An 18,170-nucleotide genomic window follows, 5' to 3' on the forward strand; every position below is an offset into this window, starting at 1 on the left:
AGAAAGCTTGAAACTTCATGAGCCTCAAGCAGAATTTTGCCACCTTGCAAATCAAAAGCAATTTTGTTGATGAAATGCACTTTTCTCAACTTCTTACTCTAGAAACACCGGAGAGTTGTGATAAAGTCTTGGCAATATGAATGTTAAATTGTCACAGACACTTTTCCCAGCAGTACAAACACTTTATTTGAATGCATATGTGTGTGAGTACATATACATATGTAAGTATAGAAAAATATGTATTTCATAAATAAAAATACATATAAATAGCAAGACAAAAAATTAGGATATAAAGAATGTTGAATCATAACCACAGTTGTCCTAGCCACACTCCAAAGAAGTTAGCTTCTGGGAAGCCATAACATCTTTTTTCCTATCAGTGTATACTGATAATCAGTATGACTACTTGGATAATTCTCTCATTAACCAGAGTAAATCAAATGTTGAGTATCTTAGAATGAAAAAGAAAGTCAGCTATTATGGATGCTTTGAATTGATGGAAAATGCAAAGCAAACACATCTAAGCAACACAGTTAAATAAGTCAAATCTACCAACATAAGTTAACTCCAGGCATTTAGGTGTCCCTGTTGGGCTTTGAAGGGACATTAATTTATCTTCTGAAGTAGCTAACATGATACAGAACAAGAAGCTGAAACAAAATATGGTATGTGCTCTGATAGTGGCAGCATTAAAAAAACAGCTGCATGTAGAAGTTGAGAATATGCAGCTTTAGCACTAACTACAGCACTGGTCAAAAATGATTTTTTACTATCAAGCCCAACAAAAATCCAATAATTAATTACATAGACTCCAAACGTACAGCAAAAAAATGAAGCCCATCTGGCAGCCAAAGCCCTGGGCAGATGCACACCAGTGCCTCACCCCTGCCTCTGGTCTAACACTGTGGAAGGGAGGCTACAAGCACGTCATCCTGCCTGAGAGAGCCCGACTTGGAACACCTGGCTGTGCCCATGCCACACTCCAGGCTTCCTGCTGGAGAGGGTACCTAAGGCCACCAGTGCTGGCTCTGCAGGCCAAGGGAGCTGGGAATGGAAAGTATTGGTGCCAATCTGCATGCAGGCAAGGGCCCACCTTTAAGACTGATGGAGACCAGGTAGCAAAGTTTCTTCTGGACCTGCTTCAACACTTAAATAAAAATTAAAATAAAATTTTAAAATGCTGCTCATTGTAGCATTGCCTTAAACTGTCCCTGCTGGACTCAAGTTGGCTTTGCATCCCTCCTTTTGCCACAGCTAGTTTTGGCTGTTGAGATGGCCAAAAGTCATGAGCATACTGATTGGTGAGACAGCAGTCTCCATGCACACACCAAATATTGATTTACAGCCTGATTTACTTTGGACCACCCCTGATCAGGCATGGAAAAAGAGAGGCCAATTTAACACTTGCTTGCTGTGCAATATAAAGAAACTGGTTGAGTATATTTGCTTCATTTATAGAGAAAAAGAAAAACATCTGCTTTCAAAGGAGACGCCCATACAGAAAGCTTAAATTAGCAACGTTGCTTACTTGTACAGCCATGAACAGAGCACTGACCTGTAACATGCATCTGGACACAACACCTTCAGGTACCTCAGGAAACTTCTGTCGCAGGTCATGTAAAACCTGAATATCAATTTGCTGGCTTCCTTGGGCCATTCGTATCTTGCCTGGTCAGGATTGTTTTTCAACAGGCAGTTTTAGGCCTTAGTAAAGGGAGTACTCATCTCTTCTGTCCCAGCATTTTCTGCAAGAGAAAGGAAAGCCTTGAGACACCAAAAGCAGGCACTTCTGATGTAACAGAAGAACACCCCACAAACTGAAACACACATACAAAATCCCTTTTCAATTATGCAGCCAAAATTTGTACTTTATTTTGATGTTTTCCAATGTGACATTTCTAAGTAATTGTCCTTCACACATTCATAACCTTGAAAATTGCCCATTTATAGACACATCTGACAGTCAGTTTTCCTTCTATCTTTGGTTTTATACTGATATTATAAAATACATTCAGAATAATAAAAAGACTTTATTTACCAAAGTATTAAAATTATTTGGTTTAAAAACAGTATTTTTAGTTATTTTAAACACAACTGAACACAAAGTAGTCCACACCAAATATTGGAAAATAGTGTTCACTTGACTTTTGAATGTAGCTGCATTTTTACCTTTACCATCATTGTTTTTGTTTACTGTCAGGATATTGTGGATAGAAGTTCAATGTCTCTAAGTTTCAGAAATTACTAGCAATTGTCTACTTGGTTTTCACCCAACATACTTCAGAATATTCTGAAATTATTACTAGAAGGAAATAACACTGCAGGCTTCTTCAGCTAATTCTGTTCCTGCTTTGAAGGAAATTATGAAAGCTATGAATAAGACAATTTCACAATCACCAATCAACACATTCATACAAATGATCTGTCCGGACCATATGACACCTACAGGCATTTACCAAGAAGAATTTCTACCAATAAATCTTCAAAGAATGCACCTGAGTGTTAAGCAATGGAACAGGATCTTCTTCATATAAACTAGTATTATAAATAAATATGGTTCATAGAAACCCTGGCATAGTCAACTCCAATGAACATTTGCCTCTTAAATTAGTAAATCTTATTCAAGCATCTCCATTAATTTTATTCACTTTCTCTGCGGCAGCAGTAGAGCAATTCAACAAGTTACTTAGTCCATATCTCACTAGAAGTACATGTGTGTTACTTCTTCAACATTTACAGTGCTGGACTAATTTAAGCAGTGATAAGACTACTGATCTTGCACCTTCTTTAAAGAAAAAGGGAAAACACTCTTCAAATGAAACAGCTAAACAACTATATTGTTTATCAAAAACTGTATTGCAATACTTCTCTAATTAAACTTCAAACTCAACGAGACCAGAGCAAATCCACAAAACCAGAAGATTCTATTAACCAGAAAACTGGTTTACCCTAGTTCAGTATCAAATGCCACTTTTCCACCCCTCTTCTACCGAGCAGTTCATTAAACTTCCTGCTAAATTTTTAATTCCCCTCAATCCTCCTAAGATATCTTAATTTTTTTTCCAATCTCTCTAGCCTAGAATAGCAAATTCTATGACCTCCACCTCAAGTTCCCTGGACAGTACAAAATTTTTGTATTTACTCTTCATTTAAATTGTACCAACAGAAAAGCACCTTCACAGCTGTCACAGCAAAAACTCTGTTGAAAGAGATTCATCCATGTAGTCTATTCAAAAAACCACAGAGAATAAATAAAAAAACCCAGTACTTAAAACAAATGCTCCACATTGTCACCCCAGTGCTTCATTTCAATAAAGTATTTTGTGTTCTAACTCATTTTTCAATGTCTGAAGTCTTAATAAAACACACAATGACCACAGTTCCCATTTATTATTCCAAAGCAGCAAAGTATTGTAACAATTACCTTATACTTCAAAAGTGCTACAGAAAAACTTGTCTGCATCTTCATGAGATGTAAAATGATTTATGGGTCATCATTCAGTGTTTGCAAAGTTCAATTATTTGTTGGTAGCATGCAGAACTTGGGAGATAGCTTATTTTTATTTTTTCTACAGTACTTTTAAGTTTTGGTGGCTTAGCACCAAGCAGATGCCTGCAAGCAGTATCGCTACTAAATTTGCTGATAAAGTTTTGCATGTGTGCATCAAATGTCTCAACATAGCAAAATATTTTTACTGTAATATGGGAAGAAGTGAAGCAAAGAGGCTCTGTCCCCACTATTTTAACTCAGAGAAATACACTCCAACACGAAAAGAAAGATTAGTTTCAATTAATTAGTTTCAATTACAATAGGCAACTGATATGGCTTCACTGACAATTTAACATATGAAAAATGTATCATACAAATGTGAAGGTCTCATTCCAATCATCACTTCAAGAAGAAAAACCCACTAAAGAGCTCAAAGATATCAAAAGATTATTAATAAACTCAAATTAACCTTAAGGAAGGCTGAAGTGAAAGGTCATGAGGTCTTTTGAAGTCTCTCTAGTAAAGACAGATGAAAAGTTTTTTTCCCAGTTCCTGATGTTGCAAGAAGCTACAAAAAGGACTCAGGATGCATCTCCAGGGGCAAACTTAAAGGAACTGAAAGTTACTTTGACAGATGGAAGCTTAAGGGACAGACACACCACACTGTTGTCAGTCATGGAACTCAGGATCATCCAGAATATTGCCAGAAAGTTACATATGCAAGTGGAAAATAAAAGGCATGAATGCAAGAGTGAATAGCCAAGTCTGCCAGTAATTAAGACTGTAGAAGAAAAGGGTATCAACAGGAGGCAAAAGAAACTGCTGGCAGCAGCATTTTTGCTTCATTCAGAGACTCTGGCATAAAAATCAAGGCAATACAGCATTACAGAAGTAATCAGAAAAATCTATTCAAGAAATTAATTATTGGAAGAAGGAAAATTCAACACTGGTGACTCAGAGAAATAATTCTTCCCAAAATCATTAATATCAGAGTTTAATTTCAAAGGAACACTTCTAAATACTGCAGTACAATATAAAGTTATTCTTATAGTAATGCCCATTTACTAATAGTTTTACATACTGCTTCTAGCTATAAAAAACCCCTCAAAACAACCCCTTCAATGTGACTTTATAATGTTGAAGAGAGACAGAGATCCCAGTGCTCATTTATGCCAGAAATCCAAAGTAACCGGAAGAATTAATTAGCTGTGTTCTTTTTCAAAGAGTATTGGCATGATCCCCAGACAACTTAAAAGGCCTGGCAATTGTATCATGATGGAGCTCCTGTTGAAGCTTTATTCTGTGAAAACTATTGAAACCAAAGTAAACAATGTGTCATCTCCCAAAGACTACTCAGAACCATGAGTATGAGACAAAATACACTGCCTCTTTTGTTTATGAAAATATTCAAAGACAACTTAATGTGAAATATAATTCAGATGCCAAATACTAGGCTGTTAGAGTGCTGAACCAGTGCTAGCTAAATACATAATTTTTCAAGTCTCCTTTCTTCTGACAGAGCACATGTTTAACATACCACAGACAATTCTTCAATACAAACCTTAACTTAGTATATCACATTGACTTTCCACAAAATACTTATAAAGCAAGTGTTCTTCAGAGTAGATTCTGCCAACATGGATCTTATGAAATAATTAAACCTGACAAAATCTAAACAGACTAGAATGTTATCTGCACTTCTTGTTCATTACAAAATTTTTCCTACTGTAACTTCACATGCAGTCCATGTCACAAAAAATATCAAAGATAATTGTGCAGATTTTAACATAACTACTGTATTTAATAGTTCCAGTTGGAGTTATGATGCCCCCATTATGACTGAAGTCCCATTCATGGTTAGCTCCCATTTGGGAAACAGCCTTTGTGTGTTCAAGAGAAGAGCTTTTGGAAATATGCAGAACACTGCCACAGTAACCAGCATGCCCTTCACCTTCTCCAAACTCAAATCAATGCAGCCTTTATATCTCCCTTGTTAGTTCAGCTACATCTAGTAAGTAAATTCCTCATGTTTTTCTGTGCTTTTAATCTGATCACATCTGATCTGTGCTTTACTCACTTGGCTAAAATGCTGTAATCTATCTAAAAGCTTATTTTAGAAATCAGGCTGTAAATATTTCTTAAGAGAGTGAATGCAGAAACAAGAGACCATTTTCTTGTAGCATTTATGGTGTAGGAGGATACAGACAATGTGCATAAAAGACTGCTGTAATGACAGGAAATCAGATGCAGCAAGTTGCAATGCAAGCCTGGTAGAGGTTGCTAAACCAACAGCAGAAACACACAAGCAATTAAAAAGGTGACGGAAAAAATCCCAAAACCCAACAAAAACCCCAAAATAAACCACCTAATCCCTCTATACATGTCTAATGCTCCTTCATCAGGACTAAGACACACAGCCTGTGTATCTGTGCATTGGGTAATTCCAAAAAGTAAAATGATCTTCACCCCTCCTGTCCATGCTTTTTTGAGCCATACCTTCTACCTTCCCCCATATATTTAGATACATTTTTTTCTGTTATCTTAGCCAAACACCTATCCAGGCAACAAGCCAACAAATATTACGAAACTTCTACGGGCCCTTTTTTCAGCCTGACGTTTCACTCCAATAATTCAACTAAAGACTAACCTTAGTTCACTTTCCATTGAGGATTGCGTTACACTGGATTGCTTCAATGACAAAGTATAGTTGATATTAATATTGCTAGCATTTCTTTCAGCTTTCTTTAAAAAATATAATTTCCTCTCCAGTCTACAAGATGGGCAATCGCATTATAAATATATGAATCTCTATCCACAGAAGACCCCTTCTAAGCAGGATCTCCATTCCTTTGACTGCAACAAGCATTGCAAGCTTATTGCCCGTTTGTACCTACTTCTGTGTTAACACTCCCATTAAAATTAGAAGTATGTTTCTGTATTCCTATTGCTTAGAAAAAAAATAAATCATTACACAATAAATGCCATATTGTTCTCTTGCAACCTTCCTCTCCAATCTCTTACGTTCCTATTTCTACACCTATTCTTCCTTTTCTTCCTTACTTATAACTGAACATTCTTGTTAAACATGAGACTAGAAATTTTCACTGTATGTGTGCCTAGCAAATGGAGGGGGGAGAAATTAAAGAGTTACCACTGCATGTAAGGCCAACTTTCCTTACAGAAATTGGTTCCAAGCTACATGTAGGACAGCACCACTTTTAACTCTGTCAATGACACCTTGCAGGCAGGAAAAAAGAAAAACCCAAGAAAAACAAAACCAAAATTGTCTGGTTCTCTGAGAAACTACAATACAAAAAATTAGAAATTAAACAGCAAGGAACAATTAAATTCTTTCCTCCCCATTTAGCCCTAATAGACTTTTTCTGAAAGCCTACATGGAGCCAAATATCAGGCAGCCTGAACACAAACTTGTTTTCTTAAAATTAAAATTTAGAGTAATTTCGTAAGGGCAAAAATACAGAAACAAGAATATTCTACCCCAGAGTCCCATATTCTTTCTGCAAAAGAGATTAAGAAGTGACAGAACAAAATCTAAAAGCTTACACTAACATCACTAACACTTTAAATGCATATTTTAAAAAAAAGTGTGAGAACTGCATGATGGAAACAGGTTTGTTAAATACTCCTAGTATAATTTAATTGTTCTAATATATTATTCACCTTTTCCATGGCCAATTTGAACCATTTCAACAGTTTTTCACCAGTATCTCCACTTAAAGAATAGTATTATCAAATCCAGATGTTATACTTCACTCATTGCCATCCATCTCTTAAATAAATAAAGAATTAATAAATTTACCCATCACAGTTCGTTTCCCATCTCATCCTCAACTTACTATACAGTGAAACTTCCTTGTAACTGTTTGCCACATTTGTACTCTACACTGTTCTGAATCCAAACAAGAACACAAAGGACATAAACCTGATTTCATTGCATGATCTCAAAATTGAAAAAAAACCCCCAGAATTGCAAATAAGCATCACTAAGAGTTTTCCCCAAGCACATTACTGAATTATATCAAACCAAAAGACTTCTATCAAATAATTAATGATGAGCAAGGTCAGAGGAAAATGGCACACTCTGGAACAGTTCAAAGAAGGAATCTGTTCTTATGGAAAATTTATTTTAAATGACCATACCAGGAAGTAATTCCTACCTGGAAGCAATTCCTACCTGGAAACACAACTTGGTATTTTTTCTTCCTCCAAATTCATTACAAAGAGTAATTTCCAGAAATAAATTTTATTTAACACATTTCATAATGTCTTTTAAACTCCTGGCCGGAATAACAATGTACTTTAATGGGTCCCACAGCAAAAGTGCACACATGAAACATTTAAAGAGGTTTAATCTGTCAGGTATTCCTTGGAAACTATAAGCAGTTACATAATTTCTTTTTCAAGGGAAATTAGTTGGGTTGTACGTTTGTATTGTTGACCAAATTTAAAAAAAGGGTTTGGTTTTGTTTGACTGTGAATTTTTAATTCTTGCTAGTTCAGTAATGCTAATGCACACATTAAGGGATCCTACTAACAGATTTTACTTAAGTTTGGTTTGGATTTTTTTTCCCTTTTCCTTAAGAGAATTAATTAAAAACAAAGCCACCTTCCTTTACCGCAGGTCATTCTGTCAATTCTATCAAAGCATAGCTGACCTTTTCACAGCTCAGCAATATGCTGGCAAATCTCATACATAAGCAGCACATTGAAAATGAAGTTTCTCAGATCACAGTAAAAATTTCCTCAGGAATATGGTTTTGTTAGAGAAAAACCTATCACAACAGTTGAGCTTGCCTTAAGCCACCGTTAGGGGTTGGCAGCTTGAAATTTGACCTGTAATCTTTGCACTGGATGTTACCAACATCTGAAAGCTTTGACATTTGTAAAAAGGGTTTAATTCATTTTTACTGGAGATGAACTAAAGGTGAGGAAAGCAAAACATCTCTAAGATAGCTGAGAAGGCGTTTTCAATTCTTCCTACACTTATTCACCAAGGCACACCCAACCATTTAAGAGCAACACTTCTCATGTGCTCTCCTGTCCACAGTTCTCACAAGACCCCTAAAAGCTCTACATCACTACCCACTAAGTTATACTGGAAATATACATGAAGATAACAAAATCAGAATTACATTACAAATTCTGAATTACATGTGTATCTTAAATAAAGTACTTGATGAAAATCAGAATTAAAGTCCAAAAATGTTTTAAATCTATCCTTACGAACCATTTCCTTCACCTTAGAAGCAATCATATGTTTTGTATGAGTCTTGTAAAACCCGTTTCATGGCAATTGTAGGATGTCATATGGAAATGAAATACACAAAACTAAAATTGCATTGCATCATCTAGTCAGGATATTTTTTAAAATTATATTAATGAATTTCACAGTAACTCTAAATTCTGCCTGCATTATGATTCCAGTCCTAATATTCTTCATGTCAGTTTTACCTAGATAATCAAAGCTCTCTACCTCTAGGAGATTTATTCCCTTTTTTATTATGCAAATGTGTACATTTGCTTCCATTTGTCAGTTTCCCAACGAATGAAGAACCCATTGTTAATTCACAGGAAGGTCAAGTAGCAAGCATTAATCGTCACATCCCCACCTGTGATTGTATCAGGTTTCTTCCACAGATTGACAATATGAGAAAGCTGTCAAGTATTTTATTTTCCTTCTGCATACTTAATTTATATGTTGCTGCAGTGTAAAGTTTTCATAAAAATTAATCCTCTATGAACTCTCTGGAGTCAAAAGCAGGTGTAGCTATTTTGAAGAGTATGCACTATTTCCAGCGTAACTGTTCTAAGAGCTGAAGGAAGAGAAAATAACTTATGACAATAAAAATGCCAATCAGAGAAAGAGGTAGGAAAAACTCTTTAAGAGGCAGCCCTCATTAAAAAATCTCAGAAAAGTAACTGAAAACAGTGACAGTCTACAAAGAAACATGATTAAACATTTTTTCTTTAATTCACTTGACTATATCCCCTTTAAAATCTGCTTTTGATTTATGACTGACAAAAAGATACAAGGACTTCCTAAAATGAAGCAATGATTTTGAACAAGCAGTTGAAACCTAACGAGATGCTATAATCTCTCACAGATTCTCTGATCACAAGTGCACTAATATAAGAACATAAATATCCTGCTGAGTCAAAAAAGGGTCATTTTAGCTCAGTGTTGTTTGCAAGAGTGGCAACAAAAAGCAATATTCAGGAAGAACATGTAAGCCTAAGCCTTTTTTGAGCACATTCCTCTCATTCTCTCTGTATGTACACGTACAAATGTGTGACTGAGGAAACTTGAGAGCAGTGCCCTGCCTATTCTCTCCATAGATCTGCTGATGATGTATTAATCAAATTCCTTTTCTTAACCTACTGAAATTATCTCCTTCTCCAATACATTATGGCAAAGAATTCCAGAAGTTTACTACTCTGTGCATTTTGAAATAACAATTCAAAATCAACTAAAAGATCTTCCTTAGACTTTTTTCAAACCTCTTGTCCTACAGGTCCTAAATGAGTGGTACACAGTTCCAAGCTGCAGGATTTTGTAATGGTTCTGCACTCACCACCTGCATTAATTTTCAAGCTTCAATCATAAATCCTCCTACAATCTTCACCTCTCCAAACTGGTAAGTCTGTCATCTAAATGCCTCCTTGGAAGGCAAGAGCTGTTGCCATGATTAAAAATAAATTAACATCCTCTCAGTACCTTCTCTAACACTAACATATGTTCCTTGAAATACAGGGACTGTAGCCCTTGGTTCTCAGGGGGAGGGCTTACCAGGAATGACACCGTTTCTCATGTCCTCAGTATCTTTCTGATGATGCCCAATAGCTCTGCTGGCTTTTCCACCTGCTCCTGAACATGTTATGAATGTAGTACCTATACTAGTTCAGATCAAAATCTTCCTTGAACAAACTGCCCCCAAAAAGCTGTAGATGTTCAGGGAGCTCACCAGGAACCCACTGCCAAGAGCAGCAATAAAATGTGTATGAATGACAAGTTGAGTAGCTTCAGGAACCCCTACAATAGCTGACTCTGGGCCAAAGGGGACTATCCTGCAGTGTAAGGACACAGCAGCTCATCTCAAAACCCCTTGGCTCCAAACACCCTGCCAATAGTATGAAACCACATTCCAACTGACCTGGATCTGCAGAGCTTGCAGACTTCTGGCTCCACCACTGGAAACCAGTCCAACATGACTGGCTGCTTCAGAGCTGCCAATCTGAACTCCAGAATCATCAGTCCCATGACAGCTTCTCTGAACCCAGGGAAGACTCAGCTTACACTTGCTAAGCTCGTATTTAAAAATCTTCACATAAACGAAATAGACATCTCATGAAACTAGAATCATGACTCCTAGCAACCTACACATTTAGCAGTAGTTTCTGATAGTGATTTCCCAATTTAAAACTAAAACAAGACAGCACACACACCAGATACCAAACCTTTCAGTGAGAGATGTGCAATTACAAGTGAAGAGCCATCATGGGATATCAGTGTATAGAAGTGGGCACATAGGAAGGACATGATGCTTTTTATTCTTTGAAGATCACATGATCAGGAATATCTCTGGTTTTCCCAATGTAAAGCTCTATTACATTATACATATTTTTAGATCATACATAAACAAATTTTTTTGGACACAGAAATATGACTTAGAGAAATAAATTTAGATAGAAACAACTTGAAATTGCATTTAACCAAGCATAAAGAGACTCAAATCTGCATTGAAATACCGAAGTATAAAAACACTGGTGGTTTTCATAGTGAAATTCCACATACCTTAGCTTTCATTCTAAAGAGAACAGCAAGAAGTGCCATTGCTTCAATTCAGAGCTAAGTAAGAGTGCAGTTAACACTACACCCTTTCAGTGACTCAGAAGACTGTATCAGAGAAACACTGCACACCTAGCTGGCCTGAAACTGCAATAACTCAGATTTATTAATGAAAAAAAAAATCTTCAATTTCATTATTACATTGCCAATTCAACGGAGAGAATGAGAGATGAGAGAATCCAAAAGGCTAAAGAAATGCAATTACATGCATGATATATAATGATTTTGTTCTAATTTATAGTGACCTTTATAGTGACCTACAGTTGTTGCATGTAAAATTATCCTATTGTTTGTCACGTTTGCACAACACTGCAAAGTCTGAGAGTGAACTTTGTGCCCTTTTAGTATGTTCCCAATGAAAATATTACCATATTTCATTAATATTCACATGAGAACATAAACATGTTGTGCCATGTTTTAGCAGCTTGCCAGGTAGTTCAATTTCTGATATGTATTTTGGGTTATTCAGTTCACAGCAGGAAGCTCTGGAAAGCCTCTGTATCCAGGCAAATAGCTGAACTTCAGCAGTTCAATACAGAAGCCAACAACAGCATTACAAATCTCAGAGCTTGCGTTATGTAACCCAATCTTCCAGTGGTTTTGCTGATGACTAGATTGGTATTTGAAGGACTTACTTCAGTGGTTCATACTGATACTAAAGCAAGTACCTCTAAAAATGCTGAGAAGTTCCATTATCCTACAAGCATAAGCCAGAATCAGAGATCAAGGGATATGACAGCATTTTAGGGAAAACGTTCCAGAATCAAATCTCAATGACTGCCCACAGCCACAGTCAAAAACTCCTGAAGATGAGGTAATAATTTTAAACTAGAAGAACATATATTTAGATTGGATATAAGGAAGAAATTATTTGTGTTGAGAGTGGTGAGACACTGGAACAGGTTGTCCAGGGAAGTTGTGGGTTCACCCCTCACCGGCAGTGAACAGGTTAGGTGGAGCTTTGAGCAACATGAACCTCTGAAAGGTGCTCCTGATCTTTCAAGCCCCTTCAGACCTAAAACATTCTGTATCCATGGTGTCCAAACCAAGGACAATTAATTGGATTTTGATGCACTTAAGTAATGCCTTTAGAATTTTTTTTCATACGATTATACGATGTTGCTGAAGTCAGGCTGTATAGCAAATTAAATGCATGCAATTACATTAAGAAAAACATACAGAAATCCCAGCAGCAACAAGGCATGCCGACTGTTGTCTTATTCACATTATATTATGTGTCCTATTTTCTAGCACTTGCATTACATGTTTCCCTAGAGAAAAAAAATGGCTAGTGTATAATATTGGCCTAAAATGCTGTTGATAGCACACCTAGTATATAGAAAGTGAGAAACAAAAAAAGCAAGTCCCAAATAATTTCTAAATTATGGTCAATCTTTCTTATTGCTTTGACTGAAAACATTAATTTATGGAAAAAACTCCTAAGACATTACATTTGCATCTTTCTTTCCTTCTTAGGCACACATAATGTACAGGCTATTTCCTGATCTTACAAGGAAGATTTTCTAAGTATTTGTCTGATTTCATGGAACCCTTCTCTATTCTTTACTTTTTAACTTAAATGTCTATATTCTTAGTTGTGCAAGCCCCATCCATACAAGGACTCATTTTGTCACAACCTGGTCACTGCAGCACAGCCCAGCAAGAGCAGCGCCCGCTGTCAGAAGGCAAAGAGCTGCAAGTCACATGCCAAGAAAACCTGGTTCTCAAATGTTTGTGTGACCATAAAAAGAAACAAAGCACACATTTCAAGTTCAGGTCTAGCTGCACCTTTGACACTCTCTCCAGTTATTAGAAATTTAAATCAAAACATATATGTTCCTATTTGGAAGATGTTTACATTTGGCAAGTATGGTCTTTTTATTATTTTTCCCATGTTCCCTTTATGTCTCTTGAATGTGACTAAATGAGATAAGTAGGTAACTGAATTATTGTTTGGACAAGCAGATGGAATTCAAAAGGTGTCAGTACAGCCCCCCCGAGTGACCAATACAAGTGGCCAGAAATTGTCTAAAGGTTGACAGTTCAGTCCATCCTCTTACTGAGGACAAAAGTGTAAGGTTAACTATAAGGATCTAAGGGAACATAAAGGATATGAGGCTAACTCTTGCTATAAGCAGGAGCTGGGAAAAAAAAAAAGCCCAGGTCTGGAAAAATGATTTGGAGGAAATTATCATCTCTGCACTAAGATTTAAATTAACCTTGTTTTCTTAGTAATTCCCAGAATACAGCCAACCAGCCAAGAGACTCCTCCATCCTTCATTTAGTCTATTGCTCTAAAGGTTGTTACTACTGCAGCAAGGGCATCACTACTGGCAATGCTTTTGAGTGCAGCTGTGGTACTGAGCAGAAACCTCCCCAGGCCATGGAGGGAAACATATTTTACTAAGTTTCTAACTCAGCCAATGAGATACAATAACATTTCACGCAGCAAGAGAGGTCTCTAGCTTGAGGAATTCTCATTACCAAATTTTAAAACTGAGCTTCTAACAGTAGGTATATTAGACTAACAACAATAATTTTTAGGAAAGTATTTTAAATTCTCATTTCCTGCTGCAATAAGGCTACTATGAACAATAATATTCTTATTAATATTGCTGCTGAGTCTTTGCCCTTGTAGCCATGTTAGGTACTGTTCATCATATTCTACAAATGAAAAGCCAGACCAACATAATAACTGAATAAAAGGCCTCAAAAAAGCATGACTATACCAAAGTTAAACTAATAGCTGTGATACTCTGAATAACATGTAACTGTAATGCCAGCTCAGTCATATAATGACAGCCAAACTCCAGCAGTAGTACCTTCTTTAAATATATCTTATTTTCCATTAATTATGTTTCCTTTGTCTCTAAAACCAGTGTGTATTGTTCAATAGTTGACATATCTACTATAGAACAGCCTATATTAATGGTGACTTAACTGAGAAAATGTTCTAAATACACATAAAATCACATTACTTGTGTAGAAAAAAAATCATCATGCACTGGGAAGTTAAGAGTAAAAATATTAGTAACATCACAGCTAACCCTGATGTGATTTCACACACACATTGCTCAAGTCCCACCTAACATCCTGCAGGAACTCCACAGTACTGCCAGGAAGAGAGCTGCACACTGAATTTAACACACTGGAACACAACCAAAGAGACAATTTCTCTCTTATCATACGCCAGCTCATTCATCATCTTTCTCTTGTCTTGCAGTAGGCAAAACATTACATTTCTGAATTGTATCATCTTCTAAACACTCTTATCAATGCAGTCTCCTTGCTGATCTCATTTTAAAACATAGCAGGAATTCTAACTTGTTGAAATAACAAGAGTTTTTCCAGGTCACAGGGTCAAAGTCTCTGATTCCCCTTACGCTAAGCAGGCACTTTAGGAAGAATATTAACATTTTGTAAAAATTTACAGCAAGGGCTCTGTCATCACTTGTATACAATGCACTTGTATACAAAAACCTCCATTCAGCTTGCTGAAGTCACATTCATACAGTATTTCACTGTGATTCACTGGCTACTTTGAGAATGCCTGGTTTACACAAAACATTACTCAAAAGAAAAGTGAAAAATTCCTGAGCAGTAAACTGGCTTTGGGGAGATTATCTGCTTACAGAAAAGCAAAGATACCAAAGATAGCTCAAGCAATAATATTTTGAGCAAGTCTGTAAGCTATCACAGGTTACAAACCGTATGATTTAAGAGCAAAACAACTCCATTGCCTTCCATCTTCAGTGCTCTTTCCCGGACACTATAAACAGTTACCTGTACATCCAAATGTACCTTTGACAGCACACACAAATGTAGTTGGAAGTTTGGTGGTGGAATTTGTAATCCCATTTCCATGAAAGCCACAGCACAAAGCATTTAATGGATCAGCAATCCATAGCTGTGTGCGCAGCGCTAGAAGTGGAAGAAACAAGATGGTTTATTTCTCCCTAGCTGTCATGTACAACCACAAGACCACACAACTTCCTCCTAGGAGGCATGTGTTAAAATACACCATTTACAGAAAAACTGGAAGTAGCTTTGGACTGTTCAAGAAAGCATCAAACAACAGAAAACAAAAAAAATCTATTTCATATACACCAGACATAAGTAAGTATTTGAACAGTTGCTAAGCAGCAGCAGGCTGTGTGCATCACATCAGACTTTAATGTTTGACTGATATGTTAGAGACAGTTTTGCAAAATCATCTATCAAATTTTTTAACTATTTAGCCATATTTCATCCAAAGCACAGTCTGAAACCTTACTAACCAAGCACTAGAGCAACTCACACAAATACAGATGCTGTCGTGTCACAAATAGCGCACATCTGTGCTTTAGTCCTCTGGAGCAAAATAACAGACAACGAAATAACAGAGAAAGCTTTTAGATTTTTGGCAGGGACCTTTTCCCCTATGGATAGAACAGGCTGTCCCCACAAAACTGGTATTTACCAAACGCAGCTCGATGATCAAATTACACTTTCTCTGGTATTCACAAAGTAGTGAATGCATGTGTCACAAAAAGCCACAAGAAATTCACAACGATGAAGAGTAACTTCAAGTATTCCCTTTACTTTACAGATACTCGTTTCAGAAAGCACTCTCAATTCCATTATCTATATGCAAAAAGCCCCTTATTTTTTATATTCATATTTAAGTAACAAAATTTCACTCACTTTAATTCAAATCACTTAAAAATATTCAAGTAACACAAATAATTAGTCCAGGATGGTAATGATACTGATTTGAATGTCTCAAAAGCTGGACCTTTCTTTTAATTAAGACTGCCAAACTAGGAGCATAATTTATGGCAAAATCTATATGCATGGAAAAAGAAAACAATTAGCTGCCAAAGAGTGAATTGTGCTCATTCAGATTAAGGACTCCACAGGTAACACTCATCTCACTTTTCTTCTTTGTTCTTTCTTAATTAAAAAACAATAAATACTAATGCAAAACAGTTTAAGTTTTACCAAAACAAAATATTTAACTACCCTAAGCAAATGATACTTCTAAATATTTAGACAGAGTCTACTGGCTTGAATAAAAATGAAAGCTGGCTATTCAGCCAACTAAAAGTTTTCTATCTTTCAACTCTTCAAAGTAATTCCAGAATTAACACTCTGGCCTACTTTCTTTTGGAAAAAAAAGTAGGAAAAAAACTCCCTTTCAATATCTATGTCTGAAATCTCTATGAACCTTTTCAAATCAGGAGTAAAGGCCACTCACAGCTCCAGATGCAAACAGTGAAGCTCTAGAGCTCAGATTATTAAATCTGTCAGGTGCCTCCTGTGGCACAAGGCCCGTGAAGAAGCCACCTCAGTCAGGAAAGCACAGAAACGGCTCCTTTAGCTTCCCTCAAGACCACAAGTCCTCAACCACTATTCTCACCCACTGTGAGGGTAAGATTTTCACATCAATCTTCCTATGAGAAGACTGAGACCCAAGTTAACTGTGTGGCAGCAATAGTCAGCCTTGCATGCTCCTTTACTAATGAAGTGCTTGCAGATTTAGGGTGAAACTACATGAGAAAGCTGAACAGACCAAAATCTTCAGTATACCTTGCCTTTCTCACCACTCTGCTCTTAGACCCTGCAATTCTGCCCTCTTTCTTACTCTGGCCATGGTATTTGTCCACCTCTTCTCTGGGACAAACTGAAGAGATCAATCTATTAGAAAGTAATACCTTTCTTTTTTGTTGGATTTCTCTTTGTGTTTCAGCAGCAATGAGCTGCTGTATAAGCTCAAACCATCTTGGATACATTCAACTGTAACACATCCAGCAGACTGGAAGATCCCATCAAGCAGAAAGCCTGAAAATGCCTTATTCTGAAATCAAAGATTTTACTGCAAAACTGAAAGAAATAATGAACTAGGCTGACACAAATTGCACCTGCTTTCCAAGAACTGTAATTAAGAATCTGAATTACAGACCCTGTAAGTATGGCTAGACCAAAAGCTGAATTGGAGCAGGGAGTTATGGGCCATGTGCTGTTACTTCAACAGCCAGCATTAGATCAGTGCTATGACTGGATCATTTTTATATCCCATTCCTATTAAAATCCTATGAGACTACATATTAAACCAATTCTACACCTGGAACAGGTAAGGAAGAGCAGTGACTGCCTAAAAAAAAACAAAACAAAAAGCATTTCTAAGAGACATGTAAAAGTAGATTTTAGGAAGCAGTAATCTCAATTCATGGAGCCCCAAAAAAGCTGTAACTATATAATCTAAGGCTGCTCTGTCTCAAAGCACTTCCAACAGCATCCCAGACAAAACAGTATTGATCTAGAATGTTTTCTAAACTTGGGCCTATGATTCTTGAATACTCTAATAAAAACCAACTCTACCATCATAGAATTGCTGATAAACTCAGGTTGGAAGGTACTGACAGAGGTCAACAGCTCCAAACACTACTGAAAGCAGGACTTGACTTCAGGTTTAAACCAGGTGCACAAGGCCTTGGACAGTCAAATTCTGAAAAATCCCAAGGATGGAGATTCCACTAGGTTTCTGGAAAATCTCCTCCACTGATTAATCACACTCACTAAGAGCAACTTATTTTCCTTATAAACAAGGAAAATTGGGATTTCCCTTGTTGCAGTCTATTACTTGTCATTTTGTTTGCTACCTGAGAAAGACATTCCTGGCCCATCTTGCCTGTAATTCTGTACATCAGTCCATCTTTAGAACTCTCTTCCCCACATGAAGCATGCTGAGGTTCCTCAGCCTCTCCACTTATGTGGCTAACCATCTTATTTCCCTCAGCTGAAGTTGCTATCAGCATTTCTTGCAATGGCAGG

The 18,170-nt window shown here is 36.7% G+C and overlaps 1 protein-coding gene across 1 annotated transcript in view; it reads right to left on the minus strand.

The window, feature by feature from the left end:
- Nucleotides 1-18,170, minus strand: part of TAB2 (TGF-beta activated kinase 1 (MAP3K7) binding protein 2) — a 60,563-nt gene that overhangs the window by 18,321 nt on the left and 24,072 nt on the right. Inside the window, exon 2 of the mRNA XM_058021150.1 lies at nucleotides 1,556-1,745. Within this exon, the coding sequence (XP_057877133.1) occupies nucleotides 1,556-1,657 (102 nt within the window). The 5' untranslated portion in view covers nucleotides 1,658-1,745. The remainder of the gene's footprint in view (nucleotides 1-1,555; nucleotides 1,746-18,170) is intronic.

Source organism: Melospiza georgiana, chromosome 3, assembly GCF_028018845.1.
Source record: "Melospiza georgiana isolate bMelGeo1 chromosome 3, bMelGeo1.pri, whole genome shotgun sequence".
Taxonomy (NCBI): domain Eukaryota; kingdom Metazoa; phylum Chordata; class Aves; order Passeriformes; family Passerellidae; genus Melospiza; species Melospiza georgiana.